Source organism: Fusarium proliferatum (genome assembly GCF_900067095.1).
Source record: "Fusarium proliferatum ET1 genome assembly, contig: FPRO_scaffold008, whole genome shotgun sequence".
NCBI classification, from domain to species: Eukaryota; Fungi; Ascomycota; class Sordariomycetes; order Hypocreales; family Nectriaceae; genus Fusarium; species Fusarium proliferatum.
Window position 1 is genome coordinate 528,664 of NW_022194797.1, and position 18,392 is coordinate 547,055.

General features: G+C 49.2%; 8 protein-coding genes across 8 annotated transcripts; 4 read left to right on the forward strand and 4 right to left on the reverse strand.

The window, feature by feature from the left end:
- Positions 1-286: 286 nt before the first annotated feature.
- On the forward strand, positions 287-1,962 carry FPRO_13876 (uncharacterized protein; the record flags this gene model as incomplete). The annotated part of the gene is made up of 8 exons (XM_031218840.1): positions 287-370; positions 422-557; positions 607-788; positions 838-874; positions 926-993; positions 1,044-1,432; positions 1,488-1,555; positions 1,613-1,962. 8 exons carry the CDS (start codon positions 287-289, stop codon positions 1,960-1,962), a joined length of 1,314 nt encoding a protein of 437 aa, XP_031084658.1.
- A 795-nt stretch (positions 1,963-2,757) lies between these two features.
- On the forward strand, positions 2,758-3,960 carry FPRO_13877 (uncharacterized protein; the record flags this gene model as incomplete). Its single annotated transcript, XM_031218841.1, has 2 exons — positions 2,758-2,796; positions 2,854-3,960. 2 exons carry the CDS (start codon positions 2,758-2,760, stop codon positions 3,958-3,960), a joined length of 1,146 nt encoding a protein of 381 aa, XP_031084659.1.
- Positions 3,961-4,340: 380 nt separating this feature from the next.
- On the reverse strand, positions 4,341-7,970 carry FPRO_13878 (uncharacterized protein; the record flags this gene model as incomplete). The annotated part of the gene is made up of 1 exon (XM_031218842.1): positions 4,341-7,970. One exon carries the CDS (start codon positions 7,968-7,970, stop codon positions 4,341-4,343), a length of 3,630 nt encoding a protein of 1,209 aa, XP_031084660.1.
- An 867-nt stretch (positions 7,971-8,837) lies between these two features.
- Positions 8,838-9,497, reverse strand: FPRO_13879 (uncharacterized protein; the record flags this gene model as incomplete). The annotated part of the gene is made up of 1 exon (XM_031218843.1): positions 8,838-9,497. One exon carries the CDS (start codon positions 9,495-9,497, stop codon positions 8,838-8,840), a length of 660 nt encoding a protein of 219 aa, XP_031084661.1.
- Positions 9,498-9,986: 489 nt separating this feature from the next.
- Positions 9,987-10,587, forward strand: FPRO_13880 (uncharacterized protein; the record flags this gene model as incomplete). The annotated part of the gene is made up of 2 exons (XM_031218844.1): positions 9,987-10,455; positions 10,508-10,587. 2 exons carry the CDS (start codon positions 9,987-9,989, stop codon positions 10,585-10,587), a joined length of 549 nt encoding a protein of 182 aa, XP_031084662.1.
- A 229-nt stretch (positions 10,588-10,816) lies between these two features.
- On the reverse strand, positions 10,817-13,040 carry FPRO_13881 (uncharacterized protein; the record flags this gene model as incomplete). The annotated part of the gene is made up of 10 exons (XM_031218845.1): positions 10,817-11,138; positions 11,187-11,311; positions 11,360-11,669; positions 11,737-11,907; positions 11,955-12,064; positions 12,114-12,471; positions 12,517-12,610; positions 12,664-12,760; positions 12,809-12,898; positions 12,945-13,040. The coding sequence occupies 10 exons, from the start codon at positions 13,038-13,040 to the stop codon at positions 10,817-10,819; spliced, it is 1,773 nt and encodes a 590-aa protein (XP_031084663.1).
- A 1,862-nt stretch (positions 13,041-14,902) lies between these two features.
- On the forward strand, positions 14,903-16,963 carry FPRO_13882 (uncharacterized protein; the record flags this gene model as incomplete). Its single annotated transcript, XM_031218846.1, has 4 exons — positions 14,903-15,392; positions 15,443-15,719; positions 15,768-16,231; positions 16,281-16,963. 4 exons carry the CDS (start codon positions 14,903-14,905, stop codon positions 16,961-16,963), a joined length of 1,914 nt encoding a protein of 637 aa, XP_031084664.1.
- Positions 16,964-17,088: 125 nt separating this feature from the next.
- On the reverse strand, positions 17,089-17,517 carry FPRO_13883 (uncharacterized protein; the record flags this gene model as incomplete). Its single annotated transcript, XM_031218847.1, has 1 exon — positions 17,089-17,517. The coding sequence occupies one exon, from the start codon at positions 17,515-17,517 to the stop codon at positions 17,089-17,091; it is 429 nt and encodes a 142-aa protein (XP_031084665.1).
- Positions 17,518-18,392: the final 875 nt, after the last annotated feature.

An 18,392-nucleotide genomic window follows, 5' to 3' on the forward strand; every position in this document is an offset into this window, starting at 1 on the left:
TGCGCGATCACTCGCCTGTTTAGGTTTGGTGCAGTGTGATTTGGCTTCCCGTTGGAATGATGGGCGCTATAATCATTCCTCGGCTAGAGGGGGGGCATGAAGTCTGAGACTCAGATTTTAGTGTCATGTTTTCTGTCCGGTGAAATGGGATCGATCTGGGCCAGAATGAAGGGGCTAGACCAGGAACGTAGTTGGACTAATCTTAGCAGGGTCACTTTTAAAACACCTTTGGCCCCGGGGATTATTTCCGTTTTATTCCTGTCTTCTTGTCTTGCAGAGCCTCAAGATGATTGTCTCGAGGGTTTTGTTCCTCCTCTGTTTGGCAGTGTTGGCGACGGCCATTTCGCTGTCAGAGGTACCCTCATGTGCAGTAAGTTCGGGAAGCAGATTGTTTTATTCCCCGTAAGACTGACACGTGTAGATACCATGTATCCTCGAAACGATGGACTCGTCGGGCGAAACGAATGCGAATATCAGATCGATGTGCGATGACCCTGACTTTCAGACCGATGTGTTGAATTGTGTTACTGGAGTATGCACCGCGCAAGAGATACAAGGTATGTCTGATGGGTATTGACTGCATGCTTGGGAGTTGACATCATGTAGGCTTTATAGTTATGGGGAAAAAGTTATGCCAGATGCCGCTGCAGGACAATCGACAAGAGTATCGAGCCACAATCATTGTATTCGCGACGTTGTCATTTTTCTTTTTCCTGTTGAGAGTAACGTCCAAGATCGTGACCAAGAATACATGGGGCACTGATGATACCTGGGCAGCTATCACTTTTGTATACTGGCTCTCGGTCGGTTTGCTGATGACTTGCTAACGATGGACAGTGCATTCTGATACCATTCACGGTGTTCACACTCCTCGGTATGACCTATTCATGCTGTATGCGTATGGTATCCAGCTAATAGCTCACAGCAATCCATCACGGCCTCGGACTCGCTACGCCATTGTTTACCAAGAATGACCTGTCTCAAGCTCTTAAGGTAGTTGAACAAATGCATAGTTAGATATTTTGCTGACGATTCAGTTGTAGGAGATCTTTGTCCTTCACCTTCTGTATGTCTGCGGCCTCGCAGCAGCCAAGACGTCGATTCTTTTCTTTTATCTGCGCGTGTTCCAAGACCCTACCTTCAGAACCCTCGTCTGGATAACACACGCCTTCAACGTCTTGTCTACTGTCACCTTGGTCACTCTCGCCCTGACGCTCGGGCGGTCCGCAAGTTATCTTCTAGGCAACACTGCAGATTCCGTGTCCAGTTTGACCAGATACTCGAAAGCTCTCAAGGTTGTGTTGGCGCACTGCGTGGTCAATCTGGCGGTCGACATTTGGATGCTTATTCTGCCGATGACTCAGCTTTATAACATAGGGCTGAAGTTCAACAAGAAGATCAACGTCATTGCAATGTTTGGCTTGGGTGTATTGTAAGTCTGACGATGCTCTGACCGTTTGGTTCGGTGCATGTCTGACAAATGACAGCCTCACAGTAGTCAGCCTGGTCCGCACGATATTTTCGGCACAGTTCCTCGCTGATCCCGCAGAAGCGCGTGAGTCCATCTTATCAAGTATCCTATTATCTATCACCTATTGACTAACGCCGACAGAAACGGGCCAACAGCAAGTCGTTCTTTGGGCGTGTATCGAGACATACATGGGCGCCATAGTAGCCTGCGCACCTTCAACACGCCAGCTTATTCGGAAGGTGATTTATCTGATGAGGAAGCAGAAAGAAGGACAGTCAACAGACAAACCTATCTTCATTGACAGGTCGTTGGCGCCGATACCGGATGAAGAAGATATGCCGATGCTGAGTGACGTTGGGGGACTGACGACTGTTACAGTCAGTAGTGGACAGACGGCAGTGTCGGGGATGGAGCACGAGATGGAGACTGTTAGGAAGCTAGGGGAGGAAAGAAATCTCGGGACCTCGATCCTAAATGCCAAGAAGAATTAGGTAGCTTAGCATAGGTGTAGGTAAGTTAGTATAGGCTGGGGATACCTTTTGTTGAGTTTATTTTGATACCCTATGTCTAGGTCTGACGTTTTCTTGCTCCCCGAGGTAAGGCTGTTGGCGGATGAGTGGAAGAGCATTGCATACCGAAGAGCGAATCATACATTTCAGACAGCGATTTAATACCATGTACCTTGCACAAAAAGTCAGCAGACATAATGGTTGGGTTTCCGAAACGCCGAGCCATGTCCATCGGAGTAACGCCAGTTACGTGACACCAACTCGCACAGAAAAGAAACAAACAGCTTACACTCACTACTTCCAGATTAATATTAAAGTAATCTTGGCTTTTAAACAAAGCACTAAAATTAAACTGTCAAAGACAAAACAAGACAAAGCGAGCGAGCGAGGGTGGATAAAGTGCAAAACCCGTCGGAAACAAGCATCGTCATTATTTTAGATCCGCCAATCAGCGAAGGATTCAGAAAACTTGGCACATCTCGATGCAACTGACGTCACTGGCTGCGGGAAATATGTATTATGACAGAGGAAACGCGGGATAACGCCCATGACCACGTATTAAGCGGTGTGCAACCCTTTCACACGGAAATGCCATCATTGTGCGACCTGAAGACCCTGGATCGGGGTTGAGACATATATACGCCGATGATCTGCAACTTTTCTTCTTTTGTTCAATGTCTCGGGTCGTTGGGCATCAAACCTACGCACTGATCTCATGCGCTGGTAAAAAGGAATATCTTCTGAGACAAAGAACTTACACAAAACAACATCGACAAAATGAATTACGCTAATATGATTGAGGAGAAAAACCTCAAGGTAACTATTCCCCGTTGAGCTATTGATTTGTTTTTTTATTAATGCGGGCTTCTGTAGAAAACGTTCATCATAGCTACACTATGCAGCACCCTCGTCGGAACATTCACATCCTCAATGGGTCTCTGGGACCGCGTCAAAGAAAAGCGCAAGCAAGCCAAGCGCGACACGACCCAAGATGAGGAGATCAAGAAGCTCAAAGCCCAAGTCGAGCAAAACTCCCGCGCCCGCGACGAAGTCGAAGCTTCCTTCCAGCGCTCCGGCGCCCTGATCAACCGCGAATTCGAAGACGGCTACCAACGCTATGGACAGCGCTTTGCGATCGGCGACGTCATCACGGAGAATAAACTACAGGCGCAGGTCATTGCGCTGCAGCAGACTGTCATCAATGTCCTGCAGGATGCGGTGTATAATGGACGGCAGCTTGATAGGGCTGATATGGCAAGGTTGATAGCGGCGAGTGATGCGGCGAGGGAGGGATCGCTTGGGGCGTTGAGACAGCAGAGGGAGAGACTCATGGATTTGGAAGAACCTCCGCTGCCGAAAGCGTTACCGCCGCCAAAACGGGCATCGACTGTTATTAAGGACGATCCTCTCTATTGTCGCTACGCCCTTGATCTGCAATACATTCCCGAACGGCCCCTCGCATCGACATTTGAACCGCGGGGTGATTGTCTCTGTCCAGCGTGCGATGTCTTTCTAGACGTTGAGGCAGATGACGCATGGGCAATTGGAAAAACAGCCACGCGCGTTATCACAGAAAAAGGAGGCTACAAGCGCGAGATCGACGAGGAGCTCGAATTCCACATCAGCCCACGCTTCGTCATAAAGTGCCACACACCAGAAGGAGAATTCGCATGCGTTCTGTGCTCCCGCTTCCGCGACGGCGATGTTTTATGCCCAAGCGCTGATACACTCGTCAACCATATCGGACGGGAACATACGGTCGCGGAGATGGAGAGGGAGCCGGACTTTGAGGTCAGGTCGCTTGATCTTGACAAGGTGAGGCCTGTTGATATGAATAAGAGGATCATGCCGGCCAAGAGTGTTGCGTCTGATAGGAGGAGCTCATCGGGACGGAGTGCGGTTTCGGGGAGGAGTGGGGGGAGGAGTGCGAGGGCTATGAGTGTTGATAGGAGGAGTGTGGATAGACGGAGTGTTTATTAGGGAGCATTAGCATAGCGTGTTTTGAGCGTAGCAGATTGTCCATTTCAATAGCATCACATATTCTATCCCTTTTGCACTTGTTTTATTGTGTACATACGATAAGACCCTGCGTGATCAGGGACGTGGGGGACCGGCGAGACTGCAGCGCCGATCTTGAGGCCCAACCGTATGAGGGCATTCAGGGATCACCCCATCACGCCTCACTCTTTGTAACGCGCCGTTTCCATTCAACCAAAGCGGGCCAGCATTCACCTATCAAGTATAGCCATACCCAGACTGTAAGATTGGCTGCTAATAGACCCTCCGAATGTAAACTACTCTAAACAACGCCTAATGCTTGACAATAAATCCAACCCTGAGGAACCATTACTCCAAGCCAGTTACCTATTGCACTTCTTCAACAGCCCCTCAATCTTACTCATAACCTCCGGAATCCTAAACGGCTTCGAAACAAGATCATCCATGCCACTATCCAGCGCCATCCTTATCTGCTCATCCCTCACATTCGCCGTCACCGCAATAACAGGAACATGCTCCGCAATCAGCCCCTCCCTCTCCAGTCGTCGTATCTCCCTAACGCACTGATACCCATCCATGTTCGGCATCTCCAAGTCCATGAGTACAACAGATAAATCTGATCCCCCAGTTTTAAAGAAATGTGTCTTTTTGAGAAACTCCAAAGCTTCGAGCCCGTCGTTTGTCGCGCTTACGGTACAGCCTGCTTTGCGGAGCTGATTGACGAGTACTTTCTGGTTGATGAGGTTGTCTTCGACGACGTGGACTGTTAGGGCGCTGGGGTTGAAGACGGCGGCGAGGATGCTCTCTCGTCGGGTTCGGGCGGAGGGGTTGGGGGACAAGAGGTGGGGTGTCTTTTTGGTAGAGGGTACTTCGGAGAGGATGGGTTGGGGGGAGGTTTGTTCGCTGGGAGGTGAACATCGTCGTGCTTGGATGTAGAAACCAAAGTCACTGCCTTTGCCGGCTGTAGACGCAACGCCGATGCGACCGCCATGTAGCTCAGCCAGTCGTTTCGATATGAAGAGTCCTAGACCACTACCGCCGTATTTATAGTGTGTTCGTGGACTAGCCTGCTTGAATCTCTGAAACAGCCGCTTTTTCTCATCCTCGGTCAATCCACAGCCTGTGTCCTGCACTCTGTACCTCACGTATAAACCCTCTCCAGAACCCCATTCATCCGATCCAACGACACTGCCAATCTCACCCCTCGTAGGCGCAAACGCAAAGCCAGGAATGTTGTCAATCTCGGGTGGATCCTTCGACACGCCCACAGCAACTTTAATCACACGCGTTGCAGAAGACGCCGTGAATTTGATAGCGTTGGTCATGAGATTGATAAGGATCTGAAGAACACGACTCGGATCCATGGCAACCCAATCCACAGCTAGCTTCTCAAACTCAGTGCTGATATCAATCTCAAGGGTGATATCTTTTGCTAACATTTCCGACTCAAACATCTTGACCACCCTCTCAACGATGGTCTGCGGCTGACATACCACTGGTGTTATCAAGAGCAGGTTGGAGTCGAGTTTTGAAACGGTGAGGATGTCGTCTACGATTGATCTCTGATGCTGAACGCAAAGCGCTATGGTTTGCGACGCATCGAGGCATGATTCAATAACGTCCTGTGATGCTGTGATCCCGTTGGTGCGGCATGCTTGCATCGCAGAGGTGATGTCATCTGCGCATTGGAGAATTGCACTCAGGGGATTACGCATCTCATGGGATGTTATATCGATGAATTCGTTCTGCTGACGGCGTGTTTCTTCTGCTTCTTGCAATCTTCTGTTCTGTAAACCTTGTGCCCATTTCAGGTGTGAGATATCCGTTATGGAACCCATTATAGACCGCAAGGTACCGCTGAGGGTGATTTCGGGATGGGCTGTGACGAGGACCCAAAAGTCGATGGGTTCACCATGGATGTTGACGGGGTTCTCGAAACTTTCTCGTAGTTTAACTTCTCCTGACCAGGTGAGCATATCCTGCGTTAAACGATGCCATCCTTGTTCCATGACACTGCCCGAGTTCTTCATGAGATCAGCCCAGGATACATCACCTGGTGTATCTCGACTATGGCCCGTCATCTCGTAGAAGCGATCATTTGCTTCGCGGAGAATACCCTCTGGACTGGTGAGGAACATTCCCAATGGAGACAGTTCGGTCATTCTTCGAAGACGGCTTGCTTGAAGGTTTAGTTGCTGCGTGAGTTCTTCTTTCTCAAGCGCTGCTGCTTCTGCTGCGTCGCGGCCACGGCGCGTCTCGTCTTCGAAGAGAATGGTTGATGCGAGTGAAGTAGCGAGTTGGTTGTTAAGAAGTGTTGCGAAGGAAATGTACCCCTCATCATACGGTCTTCGAGGGTTTACACCCAGCACGAGAAACGCGAGCACAGTCTCGCCATTGGTAGGGCGAACTGGAAAGATAATGGCCTCTGTACCAGGCTCTCCAAATCCCCGCCACTGGATTCCTTGCAGTAGATCTTCCGGCAACGTTCCATCTCGTATCCTCACAAGCGTAGGCTCCCGCGTCCGCATCGCCTCTCGGAACGAAGGCACAAATCCCCGGTAACTCCTCTTGAGATCAATCTGCTCCGGCGCAGCATCATGTCCAAGCGGTATCCCAATCGTTCCCTCCAAGTAACACGACTTGCTCGATATCGTACTCCCCGACGAGCTGGACTGATGATCTGCTTCTTCAGCCTCGCCGACAGAGTACAAAAGTGCAAACGGGACATCTCGATGATTATCCTCAAGACCATCGAGAACAGACTTCCAGAAACTCTTGATACTCGTCGCTTTTCTCAACGATTCACTGACCTTGTTTATCGTGCCCATGCGTCGCTGACTCAACACCAAATCCGTCGTCTCAAACGGCGCATTGTAAAAGCCCACGATCCTCTCCGTCCCGCCATACAACGGCGTAAGTGACCAGCATATATGCGTCTCCTCCAAGAACCCCCTCCTGAACAACGCCAGGTCATTATTGTCGCTTCTAAAGCTCACACCAGTCCTCACAACCTCTTGCAGCGCTGGCCCAAGGACATCCCAAGCTTCAGACCAAGGCCCAGACGCTCCAGTACCGAGCATAGACGGATGCTTGTTCCCGGCGAATGTAACGGCATACGCTTCGTTGTAAAGCATCGTCATGTCGTTACCCCAGAAGATATTGGCGGGGTGAGGGTTGTTGATCACGAGATTGGCTACTTGGCGTAGTTCGGGGGACCAGGAGGACATGGGACCTAGCGGCGTTGAGGACCAGTCTATGGCGCGGAGGAGGCGGATGTACGGTGATAAAAGACCTTTTGGGTTCGTGGCCGTCCAGTCTGCGACGGCTTTTTCGGGCTTGCCTAGGATGATGGAGCCGCTGCTTGTACTGCCCGTGTTGCGATCTGAACTTCCTTTGGAGGTACTGCCTCGCCACCAGGATCGGAATGGGAATTTTCGCGGTGTCGACGCTATCAGCGTTGCTTCCGTCGGCGTCATCTCATGCGTCGTATCCTCAGTGGTCTCGTCCTTCGCTTCGTCTTGCTTTGGCGTTTTCGAAGCGTCGCCCTTTGGCGTATCCTGCTCTTTCAAACTCGGCGTACTCGCTCTCGAAAGCGCACTCGATGATAAACTCGCCGGTGTGTCGGGATGCTGCCAAAGTCGATTCCCACTAATCAACCTCCATCTCTTCGCAACCGTCGACCCCGTCCAAAGCAAGCCCTTGTACAGAAAAAACAAGGGAAACACATCCTTGGAGTCATCCTGCTTCGTAACTCCCGTCGCCCACGTCTTGAAGTCTCCATACTCACTCTCGCTCTGCTCACCGCGCACGGCATCTAAGAGTCGTTCATGCGTCGCAAGGGCACTGTTGCAAAACACAGGCTGGATGGCCTTTGAGCGCAGTGGGGTCTCGTCATCTGGATCGAGATCAATAATAAACGTCGGACGAGAGTCTGCGTTGAGAATATCGCGAATGTTCAACTTGTCGAGATCATGTGCGATGTCGGAGTCCATCGTCAACAACGAATGTTGACGAAGCAAAGTTGGTCGTATTCACTGCGGTATTATTTTGTGGGTTTGCCAAGGCAACATTAAGCCATGACGTTGAGACTAGCCGAGATGATCTGGATGAAACCTACGGCAGTCAAGACAACTTTGTCCTGGCATCCATCGATACACGTCGCGATAACCTCACAGCATGCACCCTTATTCAATCTGTACCGCTCCTACGTATACGTTACATTGAGCGTCTGTTCAAGAGAAGCATCTAATATGGCTAGTCTACGGCAAAGCGCTTCTCGCGACAATGCAGCATGAATTGTCAAGTCGCACGCGATAAACAAATGATGTAACCGTGTTACGGGGAATAACCCTCCTTCCAGGCTTTTAGACCGACACTAAAACGCTAGCGGCCCGATCCAGATCTCGGGCTCCGATTTTTCGATCGGGGTTTTGTTCAAGCATCAATTTTGAGGGATAATTGATCCGGGTTTGGAGATTGTATGGGATTGTTTTTCCGATGGGAGGAAAGCACATCATTGGAATTCATTATCTTATCGCAATCTGGGGAATTGCTGAGATTAGGATGTTGTGACTTTTAGTGCATGGGGCTCGAGATTTAGCTAAGATTGCACTGATATGCCTATTAGCAAGTTTTCTCTTTTTCCCCCATAAAGCTCATTGGTCTTTTTTTTCTTCTTTTGGATAATAGATGGAGGACTTGATAAATATAAATTCATTCATTTTTGGCGCTTCAGATGAGCTGGACCTAACCTGTTGTTGTAAATTACTGTAACTCCAACTTTCTTGTTTAGGGTATCTTAAAAGCTCAGCTCAGCTCTACATCCACGATCCAAGATTCATCCCAATAATACCTCGTAACTATTTCCAAGTGCTAGATGTCTCTATACCGCTCTGCTTATTCTTCTGATATTCATCACTCAACGCCGAATACAACGCCTTCACCCGATCCACCTCTTCACTCCATCGTTTCTTCTCATCCACATCCTCGATTTCTTCAACAAGATCCTTGACACTTTTCGCCGTGAAAAACTTATTCCTCTTGTTATACAACGCCCTCTTCCCAACAGCCTCATCACTCTCTCCCTCAGCCCTCACTCGGAACACCTCTTCCAAAATCTCAATATCATACGGAATAGCGAACTGGTCACGACTATCCTCATATGTAAACAGATAGTACAACTCTTTGAAACCAGACCATGTGATTCCGCTCAAACACAGGCTGCAAGGTTCGTGTGTTGCGAAAAAGACACAGTCTTCGCGGGGATCCGGTCGAGATTTGGAATCGGGGTATGTTTGCGTGTAGAATGTCTGGATGCAGTTGATTTCCCCGTGAAGAAGAGGTGAGGCGCGCTCATTGTTCGTTGAGACGGTTAAAGGCTTGAGGGTTTCGGATGAGAGGATTGCGGCGCCGAAGACTTTGCTGCCTGAGCGGACGCCATCACTCGTCAAGGGGACGATGTCGCGCTCGACTGTTTGGAGAAGTGCAGCAAGAATCTCTTGCGGTGTTTTGGCTGCCATTTTGAGTATGACAAGAAAGATGAAGTCCGTCTTAATTGAGAGGAATACTCGTCGTTAAAGTAGACTTTCTTATCTGATAAACTCTTCAAATATCGGGGCTTCCCGATTGAGATATTCAAGGGTCCAGACCCCGGCACGCGGCGGTACCCGCTCTTTACGCCGAGTGACATGCCATTGGTAGCTCCGAGTGCCAGTGTAAGACTCGTGAGCGTATAAGGGAAGGATTTTGCTCTGATTCAGCCGATAAATGAGGATTTGCAAGAGTGTACGTCATGAGTGAGATTGGTAATTCACGCTTTACTGCTTGCAAGCGGTGAATCTGACACCTCCAGCCCCCCGCATCATTGTCGATCCGAAACTGCCGGGAGTAAGCATGGCTGAGAGATGAGGTACAAAAGGATGGAAGATCGCCGTCTGCAATGGCTGGACTATCGACTCGACAGAATCCTCTCACTCTCATAGAAATAACTACTGCTCAGTTCAACGACCATGCGTTTCGCTCTCGCTCTATCATGGCTCCCTCTTAGCCTGGCCCTCCATATCCCCGAATCTCTCGACCGCCGCACCAAGCATAAACCCATCACAGACTGTTCAGCAGAGCAAGTCATCGACCTTCTCAAGCTTGAACCCAACACCGAAAAAGGTTACTTTGTCCAAACTTTCGTAGACCCGACTACCGTTCCAGGAACCAATCGATCCGTCAGCACAGCTATTTACTATCTGCTCGAAGGTTCTGCGGGGCAATCTCTTTGGCATAAACTCGACGCCGCGGAAGTTTGGCACTATTACGCGGGTGCACCTCTTGTTCTGTCGCTATCGAAGAATGATGGATCTTGTACGAGGGACCATGTAATGGGCAATGATCTCTTCAGTGGACAGAGACCGCAGGTCGTTGTCAAGGCGGAGGAGTGGCAGAGTGCCCGAAGTCTGGGTGACTGGACTCTTGTTGGGACAACTGGTAAGTGATGGAGTGGTTTTGAAGGGGTGGAGAGAAGAACTAACGTCAATAGTTGCACCGGGATTCGATCCAGCTGGACAGGTCTTGAAGCCAGAGGGATGGAAGCCCAAATCTTGCAATAAGCCCAATTGAGTTTCTCTCGTTACCTTTGATTTGCGGCGGGATCACAACGTACAAGAGAACAACTACAGTCCATCTAATTGCTCAATAAACACATCTTTAGTTGGTAATAATGATTGATCAATTTGGGTGCAGTAATGCGTCAAGTCTAAGTGAACTAATAAGTATGTACAAGAATTGAACAATGCTCCTTAACAGCATGAATGAAAGACAGCCAGGTAGTCGAGAAGCCATAGCCACCTCAACGAGAGAATCTAGAAAGCGCAGGCACAGGTACAGAGACCGACACGCGCGCATCATCCTTTCTCTCATCCGATGACGCAACTCTCACCATCTCACAGTCCAAGCCACCATGGGCATCAAATGTTTGAGGACTGGATTCATGTGTATCCTTTGCAGAGTAAGTAACATTTCTAAAAGCCCGTACAAACCATGGTTTTCTTCCTGGCGCCTTCCAGGTCCAGTATTCTTTCATGTCGTAGTTATCTGGCTCTAGCCTGCCGCCTGAGAGGCGAACGGTTAAGGAAATCATGAGATTAAGAGCAGTGTAGAGAAACATGCCGCTGATGGGATGTTAGTGGGGTAACAGGTTGAGGTGGAGGGTGGCTTACGCGATGATTCCGTAGGCTACGCTGTATGAGAATGGAACAAAGGCAATGACGACGAATGAGGGGAGCGTGTCACCGATATAGCGCCAGTTGATCTCAGTGATCTGACGAGCCATCATGCATCCGACCTGTGAATCATCAGTCAAGTCCAAGTATACGTCTATCTCGCAACTTACCAGAATCAGAGCCGGTCCAGTTGCCCACGGCGGCACAGATGAGAAGATGGGCCCAAACACGATAGACAAAAGAAACAAGAAGCCAGTAGTCATAGCTGTAAGACCCGTGCGACCTCCCTCAGCAATACCAGCTCCGCTCTCAATGAATGCTGTAACAGGTGAACAACCAAACAGCGCACTGATAGAAATACTGATTGCATCGCAGCAATAGGCGAGGGTTGAGCGGGGAAAATCTCCATCTCGATCGTCAACGACGCCGCAGAATCGGACCATGGAGAACATTGTTGCTGTGGCATCAATGATATCAACGCTGGTTTTGTCAGTGAAGGTGAGATAAGAGAACTTAGAAGAACTTAGAAGAATTTAGAAGAACTTACTAAAGGAATGTGAAGAGGGCAAGGGCAAATTGAGTACCGTGTTGGCCGACGTTCCAGTCAAGAGCATTGAGGGTGTGCTTCATGGGGTTGATGGAAGCTACTTTGCGGAAGAGCTCGAAACGGGAGTCTCCTTCTGGTGTGTGAGGGAAATATGTAACGGCAGTGTCGCGTCTGCTTCTATTAGAACCCGGAAAGGCAGCGGGTAGAGGACGACTTACGGCCATGAGAGGATGGATACGAATGCGATGCCAATGATGAACGCGTATTTGACTCGAAAGGCCATGAGATACGCCGTCAGTAACCCACCAGCAAATATCGCAGTCCAAAGCTTTTATCAAAGTCAGTATATCTCTCACAATTTCGGGTCAGCAACTCACCTTCGGACTGGTCATTATCCCGCCCTCACACATCTGAGTATCCGGATTAATCTTATCAACAGGACATCCAGCTATTGCTAGCGGCGTCGCGTTAAACCCGCCAGTAATAGCACCAATGCCCGAACCGTACGATAGCCCGATCTCTGTGAGAAACAAACCAATGCCTGCTCCCGTTGCAGATTTTATAGTTGACGGGATGAGTTTGACGAGCCATTGTCGCATTCCCGTAAGTGCGAGGAAGACAAAGATGAGACCTTCGGTGAAGACGGCTGTTAACGCGACGCCGTAGGGAATACTGCCTGAGCCGTTGTAGCCTACTACTTGGAAGGCGAAGTAGGCGTTGAGGCCCATGCCAGGTCTGTTCCATGTTAGATGGGTGAAGTCTTGGGAAATGGGTACTTACGCGAGGGCTATAGGTAGATTGGTGAAGAGACCGAACACGAGTGTTGCGAGTCCTGCGATGACTGATGTCGCCGTGACGAGATCTCGTCTCACCTCTGTCATCTCATTAGTCTTCTTCTTCTTCTTCGCGAAGTAAAGGTAAGCTCACCTTCTTTGCACATCACATAGCTATCAATCTTATCACAATCAATCCTATTCGTCTCATCACAAACACATGGCCCCCCCGTCTGCGACAGAATAGAAGCCTACACCTCATCAGCACTCCTCCTCACTCTCCCTCACAGACTACTTACATTAACAGCAATGATATACGTCATAGCAGCAAAAGTCGTCGCCCCAGCACGAACTTCTTTCAAGAACGTCGTCCCGTCGATCTCCATGCTCTAAAAGCAGATTAGTAGGAGCGCTGTTGTCTGGAATGAAACATACGTGACTACTGCCCTCTAGCCTGAAGAACCGGCCAATGGAGGAGGTTGCGACACGCCTGTTGAACCTTGCGGCTAGATCTGCCGCGTGGTTCTTCATGATTGCTTCTAGACTTCTTTGTGAGATTCTTTGTTGCTCAAACAACTTGTCTTCTTCACGTCAAAGAAACACAGCACATGGCCAGAAAGAGTGACGGGTGACATGGGATAATAACGCAGCCAGCATTGTTGACACCTCGCTTAGACATTTCACTCTGCATGATTACGTCTCACCATTAAGCCACCAAACAGTATGTACTGATCAATAAGAACCAAGGCTGCACACCAACTTGGTCTCAGCGGGAGTCACCGAAATCGGTCTCGTGGAAGTGTTACCCGGCTAGGGGAGGAAAGAAAACACAGGACCTCGATCCTAAATGACAAAAATACTTAGGTAATTTAGTATAAATTTAGGATATCTTATTAAGTTTAAGGTATCTTTACTAAGCTTAGGATGACCTTTACTCGGTTTATTTTGACAGCCTACAGCAAGGTTCGCTGTTTTCTTGCCCCCCGAGGCCCGGGTTGTTGGTGAGGCTGGCTGAGGAACGCTAAAAGCCACGCCAACCATGTGGCATGGGTTCTCGTGAAGAAAAGAAAAGTAAAAAGTTAAAATGCGTGGTTGCACATTGGTCAGGTACGAGAGCGAGATGAATGGGGTGAGACTTTCGATAGTCTGACCAAGGGGAAGTTAATCGTGTGATTCTCGTTTCTTTTGTGATTTCTGATACATCATCTCGATCTGCCCATGGTGCAGTGTAAGATTGACGTGGATAAACGTTCAAAATGTCAGTGCAATCAATGCATGTGCCCCCTCAGGTCCGTCAATCCAAGGAAATAAAGCATGATCAGATGTACTACCCACAGACCCCTGAGCTGAGCTGCACTGTTTGCTACCCAAGCCACAAGAGACCCAAGACCCAACAATGCGGAAAAGGCTGCGAGTGTTGAACCCGTGGCATTGGTGTCTTTAGTTCCGGCTGACTTATCGAGATTCTAGGCGGGACTAGACTGGGGTTGGGTTTGGGCTGGGCCATCACGTCCCCGCAAATGGTCTAGAACTTCAAGCCACGATATGCAAAAGTGATGCTTTGAGCTACTGCTTTCTCGGCATTGGTGTGAGGTAGGTGTGAGGTATTTGATCCATGGTACGTGCGCTTCCCTTCCGCTTGAGCCAATTACGGTGCTTTAAAGAGTTTCAAGGTTATCGTGAAACAGTCCAATGTGAGTGTTGCATGTAGCTATCCATCATCATGGGTCGTCGTAAATAATGATCAAACGGCGAACTTGAACGTCTACAAACTGTGTTGAGTAATCCCTTTGTGTAATGCCAAAAACGTTGGTATGCTGATTGTCAAAGCAAACAATGGCATCTAAGTTATGCTCAGCCAAAAAGGGCGTCCGATAGCCGCAAGCCACTCCAACGCCCAGGCCGCATCGAGACCATAACATGAGGTGATCTGCCCTGTTCCCCTGCATGAGCACAGTTAAGCTGAAATCTGTCTCCCCAATCTAAGAGCTTTCTCGGTATCACCGTTTCAATTCGGGTAAATCGTAAGCTATCCGTATTCTGAATCTCACATAGCGCCCTTCGCGTAAATAAATTGCTATTCCGCTGGGAATACCGCATTCCCCCCCCCTCGGATCTCCCATTCCGCCAGCCACTTCTCGCTATTAGACTTCCGCAAATCCCGTTCGCAACTGAGGCCTCGACACTCTCCACAAAGACGACAGAGTTCAGCCTTGCATTCGCCAGCTGCAAGCCCTCTGGCCCCTTTCGACCCAATCCCCTGGGTATGTTTCTCTCTTGTTTAATTTCGTATGCAACCCTCGTCCGATTTTCCCCCCTCCCCCCCCTGTTCCCTGTTCCCCCTCATTAATTTTACTTTCGTTGTTGTCTTTCAGCTCAGCATGCATGACACCATGGCGCCTTCCTCATTAACAGAACCAGACGCTGCGGCAGAGTCCTCCACCCGCGGTCGCTTCTACTCCATCCTCCGAAAACCAGCATCGAACCTCGCCCTCCGAATCTCAGACCTTGATAGATATCGCCTCAACATGTGGGAGGTCAGTTGGGCTGCTCCCAAGGAGTCGCGAAAGGAACACCGTGAGAACAAAGCGGCGACCGGCAAATCTGCGACAAAGGCGCGATCGATCTTCAGTCGCGGGTCTAACTCGTCAAGCGAGGCACCGTCGTTTGGGAACTTTTATAATAAGCGAAAGAATGCCGAGAGGGGGAATGATTCTGTGTCGTCGACGTCTTCGAAAGCGAGCGCTGTAGCGGGGAATTATGAGTTGGAGGCAGATGAGGCTTCGACCTTTTCGGCGGGGAGTGAGCAGACGACGATTAATATGGCGAGGGTCGTTGATCTCAGCGCAAGGCCAAATGGGCAGATTATGGAGCGCTCTCAAGGTTTGAGACATCGCGCGGTGTTTGCTCGTCCCATACTAATGTTTTAGTAGAGTTATACGTTGAGGATAATACTCTTCTTGAGCCGCCTTCACCAACACTCACATCATCATCTGCGCCGTGGGATACAGAAACTCTTGAGCGAGTCATTATACAGCCGTGGCCACTCATTCAAGCCTTGAGCGATGACTCGTTTGTCGCGCGAAGTACAGAAGCGACAACATCTCAGCGCACATCCTACGATACACCGTATCTGATCAATTGCGGTGTTACCATAATGGCGACGCCGAGTATCAAGTCTAGGCACCGCGCCCGCTCACCAAGCACTCAGTCAGTCTCAATCATCACTCACAACGTCCATTTGCTCATCTCATTTAGATCCCAACCTCAACGTCCGCAGAGTAGTAGATCACCAACCAAAGCCAAGACCCCACGACGCATGCCATCATCCACGGCCTCACTACGCGTCGAGAGCAGCGATAGTTGGCAGCCTCCAAGTGAATGGGCCTGCACGCCCACTGAGCCCTCTTTCCAATTCCCTGACGAGCCTGTCCCCGAGCCAGAAGCTATCATCCCAAAGGAACTCAACGCGATGCAGTTGGGTGTCAAGCAACTTGCCAAAGAGGACAATATGATCAGGCTTGTACGTCTTGCTGAGGCGCAGGGTGTCAATAATCCACCGAGTTTATGTCAGGATCTGGAGGTGGAGAAGATGCAGTGGATGCTCTCTGCCATGTTTAACATGGATGGACCCGAGTATTCTGAGATTAACGATGATGATCTTGATGATGATGAGTCGGCGGATCCACCGAAGAGGATCCTTGCTCTTTATGAAACACCTGGTAAGTGATCTCACTCACGTACTCATCTCACTCAACTGACATCTCACAGCTGTGACTTCATACCTCGCTGCCGTGAATCACAGCAAACAAGTCTACCATCTCTCCGCAGCACCATTATCACCCGCTTCATTCCCCAACATCCACCCTGTCCTCACACCAGTGCGATCACCCTCCGCATTCCCCGTCGCCCCATCTACCATTGAAGCCGTTCACTCACTGCGTCTTCCTCTCGCTATGCCATCGCAGGATATCCCCGCTCTCTTACGAAACATTCATCGATGTCTTGAGCCAGGTGGTTCATTGCAACTCACCATCATCGACCCCCTTCCCGTTACTAGCACTCTCGGTCCACTTCTACGAGCGTGGATCGAAGATCATCTTCTCTTCAATCTGGAAGCTAGTTTCCGTTGCACAAACCCAAGCAAGTTACTACCTCTTTGGCTGAATGGTGCATCTCTACGTGTCGATCCTGATTGTATCGAGACGGCACCATTCTTCGCTATCCCGCTTGACAATAGTCAACTTCAGTATGTGAGAGAAGGTCACATATCTGAAGAGGGTCTGAGACAAGAACTTCGTAATCTTGTGGGGCGCATGCTCTGGATGGAAGTTTGGAGAGAATACATCGTCGCTGACCGCTGGTGGTGGGAAGATCCTGAGATTCTTCAAGAGTGCATCCAGCATCAGACGACATGGGAATGGAAACTAATTGAGGCAGTCAAGGAAACCTAATATTTCTTTTTTTGTTGTATATGGTTGTTATATGGTAATTTTAGATAGCATTATACCCTTGGAGTCTTAATGATGATTATAATTGATGAAACCTCAACTATTTCCTGTGTTCCCGTGCCATCCTCTCAATCCCTGGCACTGCCCAGATTCTTATGCTCCTCCAAACCATCCGTCTGCCTCACAGTCTCCACCAACCTCTTAATCCTTCCACTCTCGTCAACACTCGCAAAGAGAAAGACCTCGTATTTAGATGGAGGTTTGTTGGAAAACTCGGCTGTGACAAAATGGCGCTCGGCGAGTTGGTTGCCTTCTCGAAGGAAATGCGTCACTTGGACCTTGATAGCTGTTGTAACTTGTCGCAGATGTTGAATGTGTTCAACAAATTCGGTAAATTCAATACATTTTCCGTCCACAATTGATGTATAGTCTTGAGTGAAGAGACTTTCGAGATCGGCTCGGGTGGTTTCTGGTTCGCCGATGAAGATACTCTCAAAGCCTTTTTCGTACTTGTCGAGAGAAGATGTCCAGTCAACGTGAGATAGTGTAGATGTCATTGTGTGAGATTGAAAGAGCTTCTCAAGAATACAGATGCCGATTGTGATGTGGTGAAGATGTGGTGAAGATGTGGTTGGGAATTGCTTAGTTTGCTGTAGACTGCGTTGATGTCTCTTATGTATGCACGTCGCCGCGGACTCATCTCCGAGCCCCGCGGACCTCCGGCGTCATCATGCGAATCCCAAAAAGCATGAGGTGGAGACTGGGACAAGAACTTGAACGGCTCATAATAGTTATCAACGAGTAAAAAGAACCGGAATGCCCCTATCCAATCCTAAAAAATGCATCAAACGACGAAAACTGGTGCTGTTGTCGCGCCTATGCGCCTCGGTTGGCCACGCTACCCGGTAGCGTATCGATCTATTCATTAAACAGAATATGCATGTGTTCATCAACAAAGTCATTTGTCTCCTCTTTATGACAAGGGAAATGATAATAATCTCACTCGCGTATTTTGAACCTGAAAAGTGTTTTGTTTCTGCGTGACTTTCTGATCCAATTCATTAGTGCCACAAAATCTTGAGGATTTGCGCGACGAGATGCAAGACTTCAAGTCAAGAAACCAAAAGCAAGGCCCACAGACTACAGCTTCGTGTAGGTACGCATCAAATTAATTATCTTATACAAGGCATTCGATCTAAATGTTCTAAACATGTTGAGATTTCATTTGGAAGAAATGCTCACTCGAACGTGGCGTTAGAGTAGCACAAAATAGTGGGCTCAGCGAGGAGATCAAGGGCAGCCGATAAGAAATCCCTGCCAATAGGATTACTTCCGGCGCCCTAAAGTTAGCTCCTTCGAAGTCTCGCACTAACATAATCAGCTCCACCTCCACTCAAATCAAAGCGTGCAGTCGTTCAACCACTACATACTC